This window comes from Scyliorhinus canicula, chromosome 7 (assembly GCF_902713615.1).
Source record: "Scyliorhinus canicula chromosome 7, sScyCan1.1, whole genome shotgun sequence".
NCBI lineage: Eukaryota > Metazoa > Chordata > Chondrichthyes > Carcharhiniformes > Scyliorhinidae > Scyliorhinus > Scyliorhinus canicula.
This window is the reverse complement of record NC_052152.1, coordinates 112703020-112725308: the sequence shown is the minus strand read 5'-3', so window position 1 is coordinate 112725308 and position 22289 is coordinate 112703020. Positions and strand designations below refer to the sequence as shown.

General features: G+C 41.8%; 1 protein-coding gene across 3 annotated transcripts in view; it reads right to left on the bottom strand.

Annotated features, from left to right (window-relative positions):
* Positions 1-22289, bottom strand: part of LOC119969285 (TSC22 domain family protein 1-like) — a 229973-nt gene that overhangs the window by 32990 nt on the left and 174694 nt on the right. The window contains exon 1 of one of the 3 annotated variants that reach the window (XM_038802701.1): positions 15201-15548. The exons of the other annotated variants lie outside the window; for them this stretch is intronic. Within the exon in view, the coding sequence (XP_038658629.1) occupies positions 15201-15307 (107 nt within the window). The 5' untranslated portion in view covers positions 15308-15548. Of the gene's footprint in view, positions 1-15200; positions 15549-22289 lie in introns of those variants that run through there. 3 annotated transcript variants of the gene reach the window in all.

The following is a 22289-nucleotide window of genomic DNA, read 5'->3' as shown; positions in this document are numbered from 1 at the left end:
GGGGGATGGCCTGGAGGTGGGTTGTGGTGGACGGGTACACGGTCCAGCACAACCGGCACCATAATTTCCTGCATGATCAGTGCGCGTGTGGGGGGTGCAGCTGTACACGCGACGGCAGCGCTAACCAGTGTGGTCAGCCCTGCTCATGTCTACCACGGACCCGGCAATTCTCCCACCATTTTGCACGTGTTCGCGCGTGTTTCACACAGCGCCGATGCTAGCCCCGCACCAGTAGCAGAAAATTGGTGCGGGTGTGTCGACGATTTTTCCATTGCGAGACATCACGGCTCCTCCGTTGGTGTCAGCACTTGTCCGCAAGAACAAAGAATCCAGCCAACATCTTTTGAGCAGGTGTTCAGACCTTGTCTAGCCTCCTACGAAAAGCTTTGATGAAATGCATCTTGATTGTTACCCTGGACAAAATTTTTGCATGCAAAATTTATACATCAAATGCAGCCATACAGGGCCCTAACATTCATCTGGTGGATTAGGAGGCACAGCTGGTGTCTCATGTCTATTTTATTTACAAAATATCATTTGTACTGTATATCAGTCATGTTATAAAACAATACAATGCAGAAATGTTTCTGTATCTAATCTGAGCTAGAAGCTTTAGAATTCCCTCCCTATTCTAACATCTATTTGCGGCTCAGTTTCAAATATTGTGAGGCAACACTCCTGTAAAGCACTTTGGAACATTTTACTATGTCAACTATGCTATATAAATGCATGCTGTCGTTAATCCACATGAAATCTGGGCTTTAGTCACAGTAGTATTAACCACTGTACATATCTATTCCTCTGTTGGGTAGGGAAAGAAGAAAAAGGTTCTATTTGTATTATTAACTTTCCGACCTATGCAATCACAATTTACGTGAAAGAAAACATTAAAACATTATCTTGTTTGCAAGAAATCTCCCAATCTGAAGCATAAACTTGAACTAACCCATTAGAGAGCAACAAGGATCATTTAGTGATAAAATGATCTTTGGTATGCTGGAACTTCTCCATTACACAATGCAGAATGGGACTCGTCTTTATTATTCGTTCATGGGATGTGCGTGTCACTGGCTGGGAGAGCATTTACTTCCCATCTTTAATTGCCCTTGAACTGAGTGGGCCTTAAGAGTGAACAACATTTTTATGGATCTCGTATCACCAGCTAAGGCAGCAGATTTCCTTCCCTAAAGGATATTAGTAAACCAGATGGGTTTTAATGACAATCAACAATGGTTTCATGGTCATCATTAGACTTTTAATTCCAGATTTTTATTGAATTCAAATTCCATCACCTGAACGTGGTGGGATTTGAACCAGGGTCCCTGGAGCAGTACCCTGGGTCTCTGGATTATTAGTGCAGTGACAATACCACTACGACACCGCCTCCCCCGGCTGCTTCTTCACTGATTCTGGGTTTTGTCCGACAATGTTCTATCTGCAATTTCAGCTATCATCAGGCACAAAGAACGATGCCTAAATTAAGACTGAACTCTAAGTTCTGAGTTCGAACTGGTGTTCCTTTATCATATTTTATTCAGGAATATTATTTCCATACCATCTACTAATATACAAGATAATCTTCTCTAAAACTAAAATCCCTTACACTCTGCCTCCAATTTTTGAATGTGCCATTTCCCGGTAATAAGAATTTGGCACTATGATCTGACATCAGCACTTACTTTTGGAAATCTAGGTGTACCATACTGTAGCATTTTCCAATGTGTTTGGGTTGTCACTTCCATAAAGAGGTTGAACAGATTGGTCACACAAGAATTGTCCCTTCAAAATTCACATGGACTGCTAAATTACTGTTGCACAAATAATCCTTCAACTCATAGATACATACATAGAACATACAGTGCAGAAGGAGGCCATTCGGCCCATCAAGTCTGCACCGACCCACTTAAGCCCTCACTTCCACTCTGATCCCCATAACCCAATAAACCCTCCTAACCTTTTTGGACACTAAGGGCAATTTATCATGGCCAATCCACCTAATCTGCACGTCTTTGTACTGTGGGGGGAAACCGGAGCACCCGGAGGAAACCCACACAGACACAGGGAGAACGTGCAGACTCTGCACAGACAGTGACCCAGCCGGGAATCAAACCTGGGACCCTGGCGCCGTGAGGCCATAGTGCTAGCCACGTGTGCTACCGTGCTGCCCGCAAAGCTTTTTCAACAGGAACTCCCAAAACGTGTGACACCAGTCAATGAAAAGACCAAGGATAGAAGATGTATGGAAACACAACATCTCCAAGTTACACATTTGGGACAGACATCACTATCCGTTGCTGGGGTTAATAGCCTGGAAATTCTGACCAGTTCTTTCAAGACATAGACTACAGTGATTCAAGGAAGCAGCTCAACCACCACCTTTTCAAAGGCAACAGGAACTGGAGAATAAATGCCAGCGACATCCACATGCCAGGGGCTTTTCACGGTAACTTCATTTGAAGCCTACTTGTGACAATAAGCGATTTTCATTTCATTACGTGCTGAGTATGAATATTTTATATGACAGAGCAATTTTTGTTGACTTCATAAATAATTGGGATTGTTTGGGGGTTTATGGGGGCGGCATAGGTTTCTGGGAATAGGAGGAAGAATTGGGGCTTATTAGCTGGATTAGAAATGCAGAATCTTAACTGAGGAGGATCAGAGTTTGAGATGAGTAGCTTCAAAAAGTACATTCACATTTTTTTTTTTAAAAAAGGCACCAATATGGTTGAAATGCTGATTGTTTCCCCAAGTTCTGTAAAGAGTAAGAAATGTTCCAGTTTGTCCCACTAACCCATAAACACCATTTGCTGTATTGGGAGGTTCCTGCATTTGCGGGCTAACCAGAGGTTAGCGGACAGAACTTTCTTTCAGCTTGCCAAAGAGACACAAAGCAGCACTTTAAACAGAAATCTGCAACGGCAAACTTTGACGAGTTGCTAAAGTAGTTAACAGTCTCAAACAACCCACTGAGAGGAAAATGTGCCCCTCAGAAGGCGGAATTAGAAAAGTTTAAGTGATTTTAAAAATCTGGCCACACGTCACCAGGTGCTGCGGGTCTTCAGAAAAATTGGAAGATAAGCAAAAGGCACAGATATCCGGTTCAAATCACCGTCTGGGGTCAGGTGCTCGGCCTTTCTCATCAGGACGGAGAAGGATGAGGGGCAATTTGATAGAGGTTTATAAGATGATCAGGGGAATAGATAGAGTAGACAGTCAGAGACTTTTTCCCCGGGTGGAATAAACCATTACGAGAGGACATAAATCTAAGGTGAATGGTGGAAGATATAGGGGGGATGTCAGAGGTAGGTTCTTTACCCAGAGAGTAGTGGGGGCATGGAATGCACTGCCTGTGGAAGTAGGTAAGTCGGAAACATTAGGGACCTTCAAGCGGCTATTGGATAGGTACATGGATTACGGTAGAATGATGGGGTGTAGATGAATTTGTTCTTAATCTCGGACAAAAATTCGGCACAACATCATGGGCTGAAGGGCCTGTTCTGTGCTGTATTTTTCTATGTTCTATGTTCTAATTCCACCCTTGGGTTATATCATAAGAGGATACTGTGCAAATTGAAGCCAGCACAGTAGGGGTGGAGGCTCCACTTACACTAGCAACGGATGTCACTGAAATCGAGAAGCTAAAGTAAAGTTGGATTTATAAAATCCTAGTCTAGACATTGTAATAAGGCAAAAATAAAGCTATCATAATTCTAGGATATGTATCTGGAAGAGTGACTGTAACGAGGTTATGCAAGTGCCACATTTGGAGTACAGTATGCAGTCCTGGCATCAAGCCACGCCAAGGTACACCTAAAAATTAAATAAGTATTAAGAATTAAGAGATTTTGCAAGTAGAAGTTTCATTGTAACTATGCAAACAAAATACTTTATAATCTGATAGAAATGTAGACCACAAGCTTCAATATCAAGTTCTAGAAGTTAGGCCTCACTCCTCATTCTGTCAGTTGTGGAATGGCATTCAGCAAAACTCAAATTGGGCTAAGAGAAGTAACTTCAAATTGGGAGAAGGCGAGAATGGGGAACAGCTTTGGATGATTATTGGGAGATTGCCACTTCAAGAAAAGATTTTTCATAAACAGAGTAACGCCAAAGGCATGGAGTTAGATGAGAAAAGCACACAAGGTTTTCTTTACGCATGCAATTATGACACTGGCTCCTTACACATAAATCAGTCACAAACCATCAGGAATGTGCTTAACAGGCTGACTAAGAATAAACTGCATTTCTCAGAAATAAGTTATTACAGTCAGATTATTTCCCTCAAGATAACATTACATTAAAAGATAGACATCTCAGAAACAAATTGGCGTTCACAGCGATGCTGGTGTACCAGCTACTTGCAGGCACGGCTTATGCAATCAGTCAAATATTTTCCCGAGAAACTGTACTTTATGATAAAGAAAGATTTCAAGTTGACACCTTGTCATTATATACTGCCAGTTATCGAATTAAAACAAGCAAACAGTATGGTGTCCTTGTAAATATTTTTTATCTTTGTAAACACACACTTTGTCACGCATGAACAAAGTACACTATGCTGAACACTGAGGTTCAGTGATTAGTGAACCAACTCTGGTGACCTTTCCTAATCGGAGACAGCCATGCATAAACACACGCTGATCGTACTTAGACCTGATTTGTTCCTATTGTAAATTTTCTGATCTCTGTACAAAAAAGGAACAAGGGACAAACTTTTATGAGTCCAAAGGAAAGCTCGAGAGTAATCAAACTTTGAGAAAGTGAAATTGAATGCATGGATTGCAATAATGCACTTCCTTTTGGGAACACTGGTATATTCCTTTTCAAGCGAGATTACCATGCGTGCCACAGTATCATTTTATTTCAAGAATTTGTTGAGTGTGTGAGAACCATTTCATTTTTCATACGAGAACAACACTGCCTTCTTAATTGCACCTTTAACTTCATTAGACATCATTCACACTCACAGGAGTGTTATCAAACAGAATTTGACAATGAGTCACATAAGATGATATTCGGACAAGTGACTGAAAGCTTAATCAAAGAGGTAGATTTTAAGAAGTGTCCTAAAGGAGGGCAGCCAAGGTAGAGACAAAGGGGGGTTTAAGAAGGGAATTCCAAAGCCTAAGCCCTGGACACAAGACGACATGGCAAATAATGGAGCAATTAAAATCAGAGATAAGCAATAGGAGAGAATTGGAGTGCGGAGTTGGGCTGGAGGAGTTGGTTGAAAGGAGGGACCAGCCCATTGAGAGATTTGCAAGCAAAAATGTTTAATGTTATAAAATCAAGGGCTGACAGACAGAAGCCAATGTAGATAAGTACAGAGGTGACGGGGGCACTGGGACTTGGTATAAATTAACATGCAAGCAACAGAATTCTAGATGAAATCAAGTTTATGGAGAGTGAAAGATGGCAAGCAGGCTGGAAAGCATTGCAACCAGCAAGTCCAGAGTTATGAGAGGCATGGATGAGGGTTCCAGCAGATAAACGGAGCCCTGGGTGGACGTTATGGATGTACAAATAGGTGCTCTTGATGATGGAGCTAAAACGTGGTGGGAGGCTCCTCTCAGCATCAAACAGGATGCTATTGTTGCAAGGAGTCTGGTTCAACCAGTGTCACTGACCAGGGGAAGGAATGGAGTCAGTGGTTTGGGAATGGAATTTGTGGCCGGGCCAAAAAGCATAGCTTCAAACTTCCCAATATTCGATGGAGGAAATTCTGCTCACTCAGTACTGGTTATCAAACAGAGGGTTTGTGAGGATGATGCTGAGATAGTGCTGGGGGTTGTTCTGCACGAGTGCTGTGTTTTTGGACGATATTGCTGAGGGACATCAGGTCGATGAGAAATAGAAGAGGGGGGTCAAAGGCAGATACTTAGGAAACTCCAGAGGTAACAACGAGAGCAGGAAAAGAAGCCATTGCAGATGTTGTTCTGGCTAAGGCTAAATGTGTAAGAACAGAAGCAGGCGAGGGAAGTTCCAACCAGCTGGATGATAGAGGTGGTGTTGGAGGAGGGTGACATGAGTAAGGATGGAGTCAGTTTAAGAAAGATGATCTGGAATATTTACCAGTCGTATAAGATGTCATAACCGTGCAACGTGGACAGTTTTCCATTTCATAACGTTAATTTTTAAGAGTCTGGTATATTGGATTTGAACCCAACTACCTAACTGATGGAGATTTCCCTCTTTTTGTTTGCTTTAAAGGTCTGAAAATGGGTTCAGCTGGCGTCTGTGTTTGCAATGCAATAAGCACACAATTTACATTCATTTGGCATAGTCACTAAGGAGGGGGCAGAAGGATAGCAGAAATGGGACATCTAAAGAGCAAGCGTAGAGCAAGTGAGCATATCTCTCTTTGGGTTGAAGAATATTGCTTGATCACACGAAAGACAGTTTAATTTTGCATCCAATCACACCTTCTCTGAGTAGGAAGCACTTGGTAAGCAGGAAGCCAGTAGTGGATGCCAAGATGTTCCATTAGCCTGCATCAATATCCTTCATCTTTATGTGGAACAAAAACTCACCAACAAAAACACCGTGCTTGTGGCTCATTTTCTGATGGAGAATTCAGCCTCCAAAGTCTGCTCCATATGAAGGAGGCTGAGCATTTTAAAAAAGTTATTTTATTGCTATTGTAAGCAAATCATACAAGATGTACTGCAGGCAATGGATTACCAGAAGTGCGTTGATCTATTCCTGGTGTCAGCTCTTCTTCAAAGCGTTCACATATCGCCAGTACAATAAGATTCAAATGAGTACAGCTGTTGACAACCCTCCACATTTAGAAAATAATATATTAAAGGGAAAATTCAGGAAGTAGATGGCAGATATATGAAAACAGCATAGTATGATTAATTTGATCAATCTAAAATTTATTTTGGATGAAGGGGCGGCATGGTGGCAGTGGTTAGCACTGTTGCCTCACAGCGCCAGGGACCAGGGTTCAAATCTGACCTTGGGTGACTCTGTGGAATTTGTTCTCCCAGAGTCTGCATGGGTTTCCTCCGGGTGCTCCGGTTTCCTCCCACAGTCCAAAGATGTGCAGGTTGGGTGGATTGGCCATGCTAAATTGCCCCTTAGGCATCCAAGGTTAGGTGGGGTTATGGTGATAGGACCAGGGTGTGGGGTACTCCTTCTGAAGGTCGGTGCAGACTTGATGGGCCGAATGGCCTCCTTCTGCACTGTACAGATTCTATATCTGATGTAGTGTTTTTAGATGATTTTACTAAGCAGAAGCATGTCAATGAGAAGAAAATAAGGGGGGGGGTGGAGGTGGGTGTCAAGACTAGATCTTTGGGGAATGTCATGAGGTAAGAGTGTCGGAACAAGAGAAGATATGTTGGAGATTCTCTGACTACAATTCAACAGGTAAAAGTGGAACCAGGCAAAGGCAGTCTATTTAAATGGAAAAGAAAGGGAGAGATGAAAAGGAGGACGAGATTGAGAAGAACGAGGAAGTGATAGTTTACCACAGAACCAGTCACATAGGGTATCCACTGTGATTTTCAGTCTTCTGTGCCAATGTGCAAATTGAGATTAGTTTGTGTTTTCACTGGCATCAATTTGGAACGCACAAGCTATTTTGAACATATTGCATTGTGAATGCTGGATTTTAGCCTATTTCCAGCACAATCCAGACTACTCTGATATATATTTGAGGCATGAAAGCAGGCAGGAAATCTGTACTAATGTACTTTAATATGCTGAGACACAAGTATAATGAAGATAATTTATAAATCGCTGCCTTGGTTTCTGTTCTGTAGTTACTATGCACACATATCAAAGCTTTCACAAGAAATTCTTGCCAGCTTGTGAGAGAGTAATAGCTTTTGCCTGTTATAAAAACTACTTTTCTTGCCGATTCATTAAGCAGCAAGAAATCCAGGCCCTTTTGTTATTTCTTTTCCACAGGAATTGGGGAGTCATTCATCATCAGCTAGCTGCAGAAAAATTCACTAAACTTTAAGCAGTCAACTAAGTATAAAACTTGCTCAAAATGGAACAACTGAAAATCACTTTTGTGTTCTTTATTATTACCATTGTGCCAGCAGCACTTCCCAAATGTTTTGGTGCCTCGGATCAGGATCACCACTGACACCTCTAACGGGTCAAAGGTTCCCAGTTGTTGTGCGCGGTTTTCACTCCATCTTGACTTTGCTCATGTGTAGCTGTCTTGTTTGTAAATTCAATCCTTGGTACGAGTGATAATATAGTTCCATAATGCAAAAGGGCAGTTAATCATTCACAAGTGAGTTTCTGCCCCCAGTGAAGCGATTTTTAACAGCTAGATTAAGGGAGGTCCAAAGGTACAGTACATTGATGTACCAAAATTGTACATCAAAATAGCATATAGCTCAGTCTCATTTGTCCCACTGCATTTCAGTCAGATGGTTGGAACATTAGAGTGGGAGTTTCAGTCCAAGAGCTTACTTCACGTAGAAGAGTTTAGTTGCTACCTGTCGAGTCTAGATTTTGAATGGGGATTTTTAGAGATTTCTAAAATTGTACAGAATTTTTTTGCTTCTTAAATAAACAGTTCTACTTTTCCCACATTATGCTTTTTAAAAAAATGTAAAAAAGAAATAAATTTAGAGTACCCAATTTTTTTTGTCTAATTAAGGAGCAATTTAGCGTGACCAATCCACTTAACCTGCACATCTTTGGGTTGTGAGGGTGAAACCCACGCAGACACGGGAGAATGTGCAAACTCCACACGGACAGTGACCCAAGGCCGGGATTCGAACCCGGTCCTCAGCGCCGTAGGCTGCAGTGCTAACCACTGCACCACATACTGCCCCTTCCCAAATTATACTTGAGGGCAGGGCATTGTATTACGGCAGGGCATTGTATTGTATTACGAGGCTTTAAATTAATTTTAAATGGTGAAGCTAAACCACAGGATGAACCCATGTATCCCAGCTCTGTCCCATTCTAGCCTTGGTAAAAAGGGAGCAATTCCAAGAAAACACAGTAAATAGAAAGGGTTTGTCTATCTACTTTCCCTCTGCAGAGAAAACAATGTTGCACCATCTCCTTTATATATTTTAAACATCTAACTAGGGAACCACCTAATTTCAGTTATAAATGAGGAACCTTAAAGCAGCAGGAGGACATTGTACGCTTAGGTGCTTTGTGAAGACAGGTTCACTGTTGTATTTCACATCTACATTAAGTAGAATTTTTTCATAATACCGAACTGCATTCCACAAGTTAGGGTTGGGTCACATTCCCATAAAGTTTCAATTTGCAGCACTGGTTCCCTCTGTTTCACTTGTTTTAAAGCACGGATGTCGAATTTGCCTTTACATCTGCCACATTATATAACATTTTGCCCCCCTATCTAAATTCATCTATTTGTACATCTTACATCTTCCAAACATGTAAAAAAAATAATTGGAGAAACTGAAAAAGTATCAACTCAATTAAAAACAACTTTCATTCCATTTGCTAACTGAATTATGTGACATTTTTAATTGACTAGTCCTGTTCCTTGCAAAGGGAATCATTTTGGAATTGATACCACTGTGCCAGCTTGACATTTTGAGGTCGGTGTTTCGAGCTTTGCAACGGAATTGGATTAATTACTTTGGTGGTGGTGGGTAAGAGAACCCCCCCCCACCGTTTTGTTGACAGCTAGTTTCCTCAAAGCTGAATTTGACTAGCACAAAAGTCACGTCCCTCCTCTTATCTGAATGGCAAAGAAAGAGTTGTCAACATGACTTTGTACTTGCTCAGCAAGTCTAACAACTTAACCCTTTAGAGAAAAAGTGAGCTACATGGATTTCAGCTGGTGGGACTGTTATGTCTCGCCATAAGCTACTCAAGCTCGGTAATATTATAGAACATAGAGACCCTGCATGCCATGTTTAATGCAACTAAAAATTGCAAACACTTTCAGTCTGAATACAAAAGGTATCGTCAAAATAATAAGTGTAAGAAGACTTACCTTCAAAAATGATGTGACAAAGATTATAAAAAGGTGCACGCATACACTGAGCATACACCCAATGGGGCTGGCTTAGCTCACTGGGCTAAATCTCTGGCTTTTAAAGCAGACCAAGCAGGCCAGCAGCATGGTTCGATTCCCGTACCAGCCTCCCCGGACAGGCGCCGGAATGTGGCGACTAGGGGCTTTTCACAGTAACTTCATTGAAGCCTACTCGTGACAATAAGCGATTTTCATTTCATTTCAATGCCAGACCATAACCCGACCAATAAACCCTGATTCTTACTGACTGATTTATTAGTGGAAGAGAAAGATTTGCATCAAAGCCAGGAAAGCATGTATAATCCACTTCCTTAATCTCAAATTACTGCATTCAAATGTTCTAATAATGCAATTTTCTCTTCCATTAGTGTTCACTTTGCCTCATTATTTACACCCTTTAAATGAAGGAGTAGACTTCACGTCTAGTTAGAGTGGGGGGCATACATATGAATGACCAGCTTCTCTGCTCCAGTGCCATGTACTTCAAGCTGGTCATTTTACTTTCAGGCGGAGAGGGAGGACGAAAGAATCCTTGGCAAAGCCATTCTCTGTGATGACCACTGTAGTTGCAATTAATTCAGATAGTTTAATTCTCTTACATCTTTGTAGACTTTAAACCTATCTTATCTCATATTCCTTCTTCCACAGCCCACCCATCCCCACCATCTGCCACCCATCCCTGACAACTTGTCTGGAAGCATTTGGGTACAATATCAGCACCAGTGAGCTGGCAAATGTTATGTTCTATGTTCTATTTGTGCTTTGCATCATCATCACAAATGATCAAAAAAAACTAATGTCAAATTTGATTACTGTGAATATATACCTTTTACAACCTAAAGGACAAAAGTAGCTTCTGGTAATTTCATCCTCAGTTTTCTTAGAAATTCACATACTTCTATTTCTTCAACTTGTGCCCTTAATATATTTCCTCCATATGCAAAGAAAAGGGTGAAGCAATTATTTGCACACATGTCCCAAATGTATTTGTAAAGGAGCGTGTTAATTTGTTTTAGTGTGCAAATTTTCTCGTCAGTTGAGCATCACCAATCATTTTGGAAGAGGTCAGGACCCCACTGGACAAAACCTGGCAGAAATGGGGGTGGAGGGGTTGGGAAGAGAACTAGGCATGGAGATAGGGGGAGGATTCTGGATTGAAGCACTGCACAGGGTTAACACCACCTCCTCTTCCGCAGGGTTAAGCCTAATGCAACTCAAGGTGATGCACAAAGCGCACCTAACCAAGACATGGATGAGCCGATTCTTCTCGGAGGTAGAGGGCCCGGCTAACCACACCCTCATGTTCTGGTCCTGCCCCAGACTCAGTGGGTTATGGACAGCCTTCTCCGAGGCTATGTCCAGGATGATGGGGGTAAAGATGGAGCAATGCCATTTGAGCTGCTTTGGAGTGTCAGAGCATCCAGAGCTCTTCACTGAGAGGGGGGGCATTTGGCCTGGCCTTCACCTCCCTGATCGCCCAGATGGGATTGGGGGGGGAGGAGGGAAGAGAACAGCCATACCAAAGAGGATAAAAAGGGAGATAGACACTATACTCTTGAGGGCCCCACCCACCCCCACGCACATGACCAGGGAAAGAGAGGGATGGTAGGCTGGCCCAGGAAAGAAAATGGGACTCAGAATAAAGCCGTCTGCCCAGTCCTGCACCACAGCCAATCAAGAGAATGTAAATCATCCACGGGTCATTCGCGGCTTTAGTTGGAGCACCGATATTTGCATTACAACTTACTATCCTGACGCAGGTGTCTGCTATTTCATTTTTTCTATCCTCTGTATTTGAGGATTACAGTATTGTTATATTTACCTCAGCTACTGTAAATTCCATTTTTTTTTCTCAGTATGTTCTATATATACTAATGTAAAGAATGAAATGCCAATATTTGTTACCAGGGTTACTGTTGTTGTAATTTTTGATACGTGTTGGTATTTTTGTTCTGTAATTTTTGATTTAAAATGCTAAAAGTCCAATAAAAATATTTTCAAAAAAATTGCATCTCTAACCAACAAACAATTAGAAGTCAGCTTCAAAATGTATAGAGCTATCACTTTAAATTCCACCTATTGGATTTACTCGTCCACCTCACCTGACCACAACTGAAATCCCCCTAATCCATAATCTCACATTAAGGTTTGCCTTCTCCCAGGTTTCCTTGATCAACCTACTTCAACTGAACCAGGACTGTGGCCATACACTAGCCCACAAACTGATCACACTAGCCACACTAAACTTCATTGATTCCTGCCCCAGTGCATAATGCAGACTTCAAATTGCTCCACAAGTGAGAATGACAAGATTGTACAGAATCCTTGATTTTGTATCAACAAACAAGATACAAAATCGATGAGGCAATGTTGAACTTATTTAAGAACATAGTGGGTCCCTTATTATGGAAAGGGTACAAAAGCAATGACGATGGTGCCACATCAATTGACTAGAAAAAAGATAAACTTTCATTTATAAAACATCTTTCACAACCACTGGATGGCCCAAAGTGCTTCATAGCCAATTAAGTAATTTTTGAAGCGTAGTCATTGACAATGTAGGAAATACAGCAGCTAGTTTGTTCCCACAAACAGCAATTGATGCTGACTACATAATCTGTTTTTGAGAGATTGATGGAGGGATAAAAAATTGTCCAATTCACCAAGAAGACACTGGACATGTTTAATGTTTCATTTGAAAGACTGCACACCTTTGATAGCCCAGTACTCCCACAATAGTGCACTCTGGTCTCAGCCTTCATTTTTGTACTTCGTCCTGGAGCGAGACTTGAATCCACAAATTTGTGACAGATCTGAGAGTGCTACCAACAGACAAAGCTGACACACCAAGGCAAAAAGGCAAGGTAAATAAAATAAAATCATTTCACAGAGGACAGTTGCAATGTGGAATTCTCTGATACAGACTATTGCTACAGCAGAGATTCTTTATTCTCAAGTAATTAGATTGTGTTTTGAAGGCAAAAGGAATACTAAAAAGGTGCATGGAGCAAAGCGAGTTGGAGGTGAAAAACTTTAGGGGAGTGGCCTTTTTAGTACTGTATTTTTCAGTTCTATGACTTCACATATATTCTTTGAAATTTCCGCATGCCCTGTATAACTATCAGCTATCAGAGTCTTGAAGTCTGCAACTTCTAAACTTTGCAACCATTCTTCACATCTTCAAAAGCGTCCGCACTAAGCATCTACCACACTCCCAATAAAGTGGCCCAAGACTCATGGCACTCGAAATGTGCAAAATAAATGTGCGTGATGATGCTTTTTGTTGAACCTACCCAAGAGGAGAAAATTTGGGAAGCATTTGTTTGTGCTTTAGTAGGCATTTTAAAAGTACAGCTAACACCCAGTTAGTTGTGGTTACCATTTACCTATGAACCTCACAAGAGTATTTAATGTGAAAGACAGCCAAATTGAGATAGGACAAATTCAGGTGCAATGCATAATAAGTAGGGTGGGTAGACTTGAAAAGCAGGAACTGAACAATAAATTCTGGAGCCCTGAAGGAATGCTCATTATCAAGCAAATAGTCCTAAAACCAACAAAGAGCATGGCACCCAGACTAAGCTGCTATATATATGTACAGCTTGCACAATGGAAGAGCGAAGGCTACAAGTTTATGCATTCAGGTATTCTGTAAAACGTAAAGTGAAAATTAGGCTCAATATATGATCATGCCTCTGCACATGGGCAACTCCCTATTGAACTTCATAGAAATTGCTTGATTTTATTACATATTTGTTTAAATAGGTTTCTCAAGGGCTATTAGGGATGGGCAACAAAGCTCATGTCATGAAAGAATACAATTTATACAAATCGAACTGCCTGTACTCTGAATGTAGGAACCTGGGCGGCAGTGTAAGACAGCAGTTAATACTGTTGCTTCACAGCAGCAGGGACCAGTGTTCGATTCCTGGCTTGGGTCACTTGTCTGTGAGGAGTCTGCACCTTCTCCTCGTGTCTGCATGGGTTCCCTCCGGGTGCTCCGGTTTCCTCCCACAAGTCATACTTGTTTCGAAAGACATACTTGTCAGGCGAATTGGACATTCTAGATGCGCCCTCAGTGTACCCGAACAGGGGCCATAATGTGGAGACTAGGGGATTTTCACAGTAACTTCATTGCCATGTAAGCCGACTTGTGATACTAATAAAGATTATTATCCATGTCTGGTCCAAAACAATGACCAATATGTGAGAGTCTTTTAGGTTACACATGTTTTGATTGCAATGTGATTTAGAACATAGAACATATAGTACAGAAGGAGGCCATTCAGCCCATTGAGTCTGCACTGACCCACTTAAGCCCTCACTTCCACCCTATCCCCTCCGAACATTTTTTTTGGTCACTAAGTGCAATTTGTCATGGCCAATCCACCTAACCTGCATGTCTTTGGACTGTGGGAGGAAACCGGAGCACCCGGAGGAAACCCACGCAGACACGGGGAGAACGTGCAGACTCGGCACAGACAGTGACCCAGCGGGGAATCGAACCTGGGACCCTGGCGCTGTGAAGCCACAGTGCTATCCACTTGTGCTATCATGCTGATAACTGAGAGCCAGAAAGATCTGATGTTCCTTTTCCTGTGATTGGAATGCACGGTGAAAACCATTTGGTTTCTAATACAGACAGTATGCATAATTGTATTGCACTCAGAAACAGAAAAAAGTCCCACTTGATGAAAAGCCCAGGTCAATTGTAATATTATTTATAAAGTACTGTAACAAAACAGAGGAAACGGACAAGCCAACTCCAGCTTTCACCATTTTAGATCAGCCGTGGCCCATTAGAATTGCTTGTAATGCAATGGAGCAGCAATGGATGACAGAGGGCAGCATTCTTGAAAGCAGGAGCCATCCACCTTTTCTTTTTTAAGCACATTTAAAATAGTAATATATATAACATGTTCATATTCACTAGCCTAGTGCAGTGGGGTAATGCATTTCCAGTTGTAGGGGAATGGTACATAATTTCTTAAACGGTCAAAGACAAGGTGGAGGCAAATTATTATCTAAAGTAACAAGTCACTTCAAATTACCAAGTAGGATACTAAATCTACATTAAAATATTACAATCTGTGCGTAAACAATACTGATTCATCTAAAAGGAAATGTACCGAGATTTTCAACATTGCTTTTTTTTATGTATTTGTATTTTAGGCACACTTTAAAGACTGTACTGTAGAAATACCTTTTCAAATGTTGCTCCAATTCCCAAAATAGCACTTTGATGGTCATTCTGTCCCTGCCCCGAGCACGAAGAACTGTATTTTTCATTGATAAAGTCTTACGCTGCATGATCCAAGGAACAAATCTACACACAACACTCCAATGTACAAAATTCTGAGACACCAGGCATATTCTCTACGGTACAGCACCATGCATTTCACAGGTTGATCAGAAAGGTTGTAAAGTCCAGAACACACTTGTACATTGTAAAGCCTGCAGGTTTTCAATGCACCGACAAACTCATTTGCTTCTTACACGCAAGATTGTTCCACACTCTTTCCCAGCTGGATACTGGCAACTGAAAAAAAAACAAGAGCCAGGCACTGACGTCACTGTACTTGGATCACCTGACACAGTTACATAAACCATCACCAGAGATTAGAATCTTTATGATGAGCGATTATACAATCCAATGAGCACAGACCTACTAACCAAGGCATAGTAACTCATGGTGGTTTTTGATGTGAATTAAATTTATTCAAATTTCTGCTCACCTCAGGAATATTTCCATACAGATATGGACAGTTAAGAGTGCTTTCTCAAGACAGCTCAGTAACAAATATAAAGGGAAAGAGATTATTTTACGAATGTGTGGAGATGCTCAGTTATGATTTCTTCTCCCGAGTGTTCTCAACATACAGTTTGCATTTTTGTAACACCTTCTATGTATTAAAACAGCCCACTACACAAGTGTTAGGAAACAAAATTTGACATCAAGCTACACAAGGAGGTATTAGACCAGGTGAACAAAAGCTTGGTAAAAGAGACAGGTTTTAAAGAGCAATTCATAGGATGAGCAAGGTGAGGAGGGTTGGAGAACGAAATCCACATCTTAGGGCCCAGGCAGTGGAGGGCACAGCTGCCAATAATGGAAGGATGAAAATTGCAGATCCACAAGAGACCAGAAGTGGAGGAGTGCAGAGATCTTGAGTAGTAAGGTTGGAGAAGGTGATAGGAGAGACGAGGCCATTGGTGGGATTTGAAAGTAAGGACAATTTTTTTTTAAATCCAGGCACTGCCAGATCAGGAGTCAGGTCAGCGAGCACAAGAATAATGAGTAAACAGGGCTTGGTGTAAGTTAGGATGCAAATAGCAACATTTTGGGCAAGACATGCCGAGTGCACAAAGTAGCACCCCCTGGGGGTGGTGTGGGCAGCTGATACACTGCCAATGAATTGCAGAATTGTTACTGCACAGAAGGCCATGCAGCCCATCATGTCTGTACCGGCTCTCCAAATGAGCATCATGACTTTGTGCTATTCCTCGGCATTTTCCCCATACCGCTGCACATTGTTTCTCGTCAAATCGATTAAAACAACCTCCACCACAATTTCTCGTCAAATCGATTAAAACAACCTCCACCACAATTCCAGCAGTGCATTCCTGTCCCGAACCATTCGCTGTAGAAATTTTTTTTCTCGCATCGTATTTCCTTATTTTGCAAATCACGTTAAATCTGTTCTCTTTCGTTCTTGATCCTTTTAAAAATGGGGGCAGTTCCGCCCCCCCCACCCCCCAATCAACTCTGTCCAGCCCCCTCCCCTCATAATTTTAAAGCATCTCTATTAAATCTCTCCAAGGAGAACATACCCAACCTCTCCAATCTATCCTCATGACACATCCCTGGAACCATTCTTGCACTCTCTCCAATATGTTCACATCCTTCCTATAGCATGGCACCCCGAACTATACACAATATTCCAGTTGAGATCTTGTGCAAGTTCAGTATAACCTCTGTCCTATTAATAAAGTCCAGCATACGATATGTATTATGGATATATGCAATAACCGCTCTCCACCTGTCACATAATACCCACAGTGCAGAAGGAGGAGGCCATTTTGCCCATCGATCTGCATTGACCCTCCGAACGAGCACCCCACCCAGGCCCACTCTCCCACCCTATTCTTGTAACCCCATAGCCCCACCTAACCAGCACATCTTTACACACCAAGGTGCAATTTAGCTTGGCCAATCCACCTAACTTGCACATCTTTGGACTGTGGGAGGAAATCGGAGCACCTGGAGGAAACCCATGCCGACACGGAGAGATAACCACTGTGCTGTCCGGCCACCTTCAATAATCTATGCACATATACATCCAGGACCCTTAGCTCCTGTAGTAGAATTTTATCCCTCATTTTATATTATCTTCCTATGTTCTTCCTACCAAAATGCATCACCTTACACTTTTCCACATTGAACTTCATCTACCACGTAGTGTCCTCTTCACAATTGACAATACTTCCAAGTTTTATGTCATCTGCAAACTTTTAAATTGTCCCCTGCACACCAAGATCTCAATCAATAATATATAGCAAGTAAGGGCCTCTATACCAACTCCTGAGGAGCATCATGACAAACCTTTACCAACCTGAAAAACATCCATTGACCATTACTCTCTGCTTCCTATTTTTCAGCCAATTTTGTACCCATATTGCTCACTGTCCCTTTTTATTCCATGAGCTTTTCTCAAGTCTGTTATATAGCATTGTATTGAATGTCTTGTGAAAGTCCATAATCACCACATAATCAACCCTTTTGGTGACCTCCTCAAAAGATTCTAGCAATTTAGTTAATCACCATTTCTCCATCATGGTTCTTCCTAATCAACCCACATTTTTCCATGCGACTACTAATTCTATCCCGACTAACTGTTTCTAGAAGCTTGCCCAATACTGACATTACATTGACAGGCCTGTAATTACTGGGGCTATCCGTACAACCCTTTTTGAACAAAGGTTCAGCTAGCATTATGCCCCAGTGTTTATCTGATTATCCTTCTTTGCTGACAGGAAAACTCGGACCAATGAGCGTTCTCCCACTGCCAGTCAAGTTAACCGCCTATACTAAATCTGAACTGACCTTAGTCTTTATTACTCTGCAGCACACCACTCAATAAATTTATCTACTTAACTACTTATGGGCAACATCAAAAACAAAATCTAATAGAATGTTAACCAACATGTATTCAATTCTAGTTCCTTAAAACCGCAAGACTGCCTCGGCCAGCAATACCATTCAAGGAGAAGGTGGTTAAAGATAACCCAAACTATCTATAAACCATCTACACACAAGACTTATCAGAATCTATTCACACAGAGCTCTAAATGAACACTTGGGAGTCAAGTGAAAATATGAATAATTTGGCAAAGTCAGTCACTGTTTAAAATAACTACCTCTGACCACCAACTGTAAAAGCCCCTGCAGTGCACAGCATTGCTTTCTTACCTGACAAATTCTAAGAATTCAGCACCAGGCTGTGCTTTCTCTTTTGTCCCAAACCATCCATGGGCTTATGTAAAGTGACAGATTGCAGAGAGACAAATTACAACTGCCTATACAATATGATTTCAAAATCGGTCAGTCATAAACAACAGAGAACAGCTGGAAAGACAGAGATACCAAACATTAATTATTGCAAATTTAATCCACTGAATCAGATTTTAAAATTGATCTCAGCAGCATAGTTTTGTTTTGCCATCCTGACCCCTGCCAAAGGACAGATGTAGCTCTAAAAATGTTACTGGACTAAGGATTTGTATTTGACATGAACAGCGAAATGCTATAAAACAAGGCACGATCAGAGAACCTATTAGCATCAATTCACAGCATGGCTCAATGTGATCAGTTCAAACAAATACTAACAGGTACTATATGACCTTGTTACCATTATTAGTTGTAGTTCAGTCCATAAATACAGTCCTCAGCAGCTAAATTCATTAAGGTTACCTTCAATATTATGCCATTAAAACTAGCCTTGTGCATGGGACTGTATAGACTTTGTACAATTGCCAAGTGGCTTCTCCAACTGACTTCTAACATACTACACTGTATTTATTAAAATTAGTCATTTTGAGTGCAGAATTTACTTCAAAAGCAATATACCTGCCAACACGAGTGTTATTGTGGTTGAAGTATTGACCAAGTAATAAATTTAAGGAAACACTGTGCGCACAGCTACCGTCAATTACGTGCCAATTATTTCAAGGGAATTAAACTAGAGTTATAAATTCACATTAAACACATTGATCACAGTGCTTGGTGACATAGCAGGTTAGTGTACCAACATGTTGTGCCATAGAGCAACGAGATTAGTCTGTACGTAATGTTGTCAATCTTATCTGGCCAATCTTGATTAATAAGGGGATCAGGGCTTATGGGGAGAAGGCAGGAGAAAAGGGATGACAAAATATCAGCCATGATTAAATGGCGGAGCAGACTCGATGGGCCAAGTGGCCTAATTCTGCTCCCATGTCTTATGGTCTCAATCCCGGAGAGGTACAGAATGAAGGGTAAAATGTCATCATGCCAGTCCATTCTTGCATAGCACTATCAGGGACTGGGAGAGGTTCAACTATCCATCATTTCATCCAGGATAGCTCAATATTCGGCAAGCAGCAGCTGGGCACGGAGAAAATGCCAAAACGGAAAAATGAATTACACAAAATTGTGACATGACTGCACTCTCACTGACATTGCCCAGCTGATCATGTGGAAAATTAACAACTCGAGATCAGACATTTTCTGTAAACCCTTTCCCTATAGAACATTGATGTTCCACTCCAGTGGCATGAACGGAAAACTGGTGCAGCACTTGTTATGCATATCCTTCCCAAATCTCAACTCAAATCATATATAAAATGCAATATATTTGACTCCTTGTGCTTAGTAACTGGTACTTCTGATGCACTAGAAATAACATTTGTACTTTGGGCTATTTGCACCACTTCCACAATTTCATTTCTCACTCCATAAAATTTTACGGTTCAGATTTAAATCCCCCAGTAACTACTGTCATTAGACAAGTCACGACCAGATGCATCCGAGCATTTGGGGCCTTTGCAGCAAGGTTGGCCAAATCATAACAGTGAATTGAAGTATAAACTGCAACATCCTTTAAAAATGTGAAACGAAGAATATTAAAAGGACCCAACAAATACAATAATAGTTAATAGCTCCAGTTCAGGAGCGAATACCTGCCAAACATCCTCCTGGTTTTTAATACAACTACTTGCATCAATACAGTATCTTTAATGTATGAAATGTCCTAATGTGCTTCACTGGAATTCATAGAATCACTACAGTGCAAAAGACCATTCGACTCATCAAGTCTGCACTGGCCCTTGGAAAGAGCACCCTACTTAAGACCACACCTCCACCCTAATCCCATAACCCAGTCACCCCACCTAACCTTTTGGACGCTAAGGGGCAATTTAGCCAACCACCTAACCTGCACATCTTTGGACTGTGGGAGGGAACCGGAGCACCCAGAGGAAACCCATTCAGACACGGAGAGAAATTGCAAACTCCAAGTAGACAGTCATCCGAGGCTGGAATTGAACGTTGGGTCCCTGGAACTGTGAGGTAGCAGTGCTAATCACCGTGCTGCCCACAACATTAATAAAATTTGACAAGTTACCCAAGAAGATATCTATGCTTAGTACAAGTAACTAGGTTTAAAAAAAATAAATTTTAGAGTACCCAATTCATTTTTTTTCCCAATTAAGGGGCAATTTAGCATGGCCAATCCACCTAGCCTGTATATGTTTGGGTTGAGGGGGCGAAACCCACGCAAACACGGGGAGAATGTGCAAACTCCACACGGACAGTGACCCAGAGCCGGGATCTTGAACCTGGGACCTTGGCGCCGTGGGGCATAGGGCTAACCCACTGCGCCACCGTGCTGCCTCAAGTAACTAGGTTTGACCGAAAAGACAGATTTTAAGAATGTTTCAAAAGAGGAGACAGGCAAGGTGGTTTTCAAAGAAAAATACCACAGATGCTAGAAATCTGAAATAAAAACAGTGCTGGAAATTTCATAAGTCTGGCTGCATCTGTGGAGTGAGAATGAGTTGTGTATGAAGGAGAGTCTGGGATAGATAAGAGGGCATGAGATTAAATAAAAAAGATGTCAAGGAACAAAATACAAAGCTAGTGAGCAAGGTTCTAATTAAGAAACAAAGCACTGGTCCAGTGTTAATAGCAGAATAAAGGTCAGCTCTCTCAAAACAAAAACATTAAAATATGATACAGACCGGCATGGTGGGGAGGAGGAAGTGAAAACAAATCAAAATGGCAGACTCATGGTCTGAAGTTGTTGAATTCTATGTAGAGTTCAGAAGATTGAAATGCCTAATCAGTAGATGAGGTGCTGTTCCACTAGTTTGCTTTGAGCTTCACTGAACATTCAAGCAAGTCGAGGGCAGAAATGTGAGCATGAGAGCAAGATGGCGAATTTGAAATGACAAGCAACCAGAAGGCCAGGGTCACGCTTGCAAATGGAGCAGGGATGGTCTTCAAAGTAGTCATCCAGTCTGCGTTTGGTCTCCCTAATGCAGAGACGACAATATTGTGAGCAGAAATACAGCATACTAAATTGAAAGATGTACAAATAAACCAGTGCTTGCAGGAAAGCAGTGTTTGGAGCCTTGGACAGCGAGAGATCAGGTAAAAAGGGCAGGTGTTACACCTGCAATTACATGGGAAGGTGCCTACTTAGAATCATAGAATTTACAGTGCAGGAGGCGGCCATTTGGCCCATTGAGTCTGCACCAGCTCTTTTTTGAAAGAGCACCCCACCCAAGTCCACACCTCCACCCTATCCCCATAACCCAGTAACCCCACCCAACACGAAGGGCAATTTTGGACACCAAGGGCAATTTATCATGGCCAATCCACCTATCCTGCACATCTTTGGACTGTGGGAAGAAACCGGAGCACCCGGAGGAAAGCCATGCACACACGTGGAGAACGTGCAGACTCCACACAGACAGTGACCCAGCGGGGAATCGAACCTGGGACCCTGGAGCTGTGAAGCAATTGTGCTAACCATCATGCTACCGTGCTGCCCAAATATAATAATAATAATCACTTATTGTCACAAGTAGGCTTCAATGAAGTTACTGCGAAAAGCCCCTAGTTGCCACATTCCGCCGCCTGTTTGGGGAGGCTGGTACAGGAATTGAACTTGCGCTGCTGCCTTGTTCTGCATTACAAGCCAGCTATTTAGCCCAGTGTGAAGGGGACGATATGTTGGGGGAAGGGGGAAGT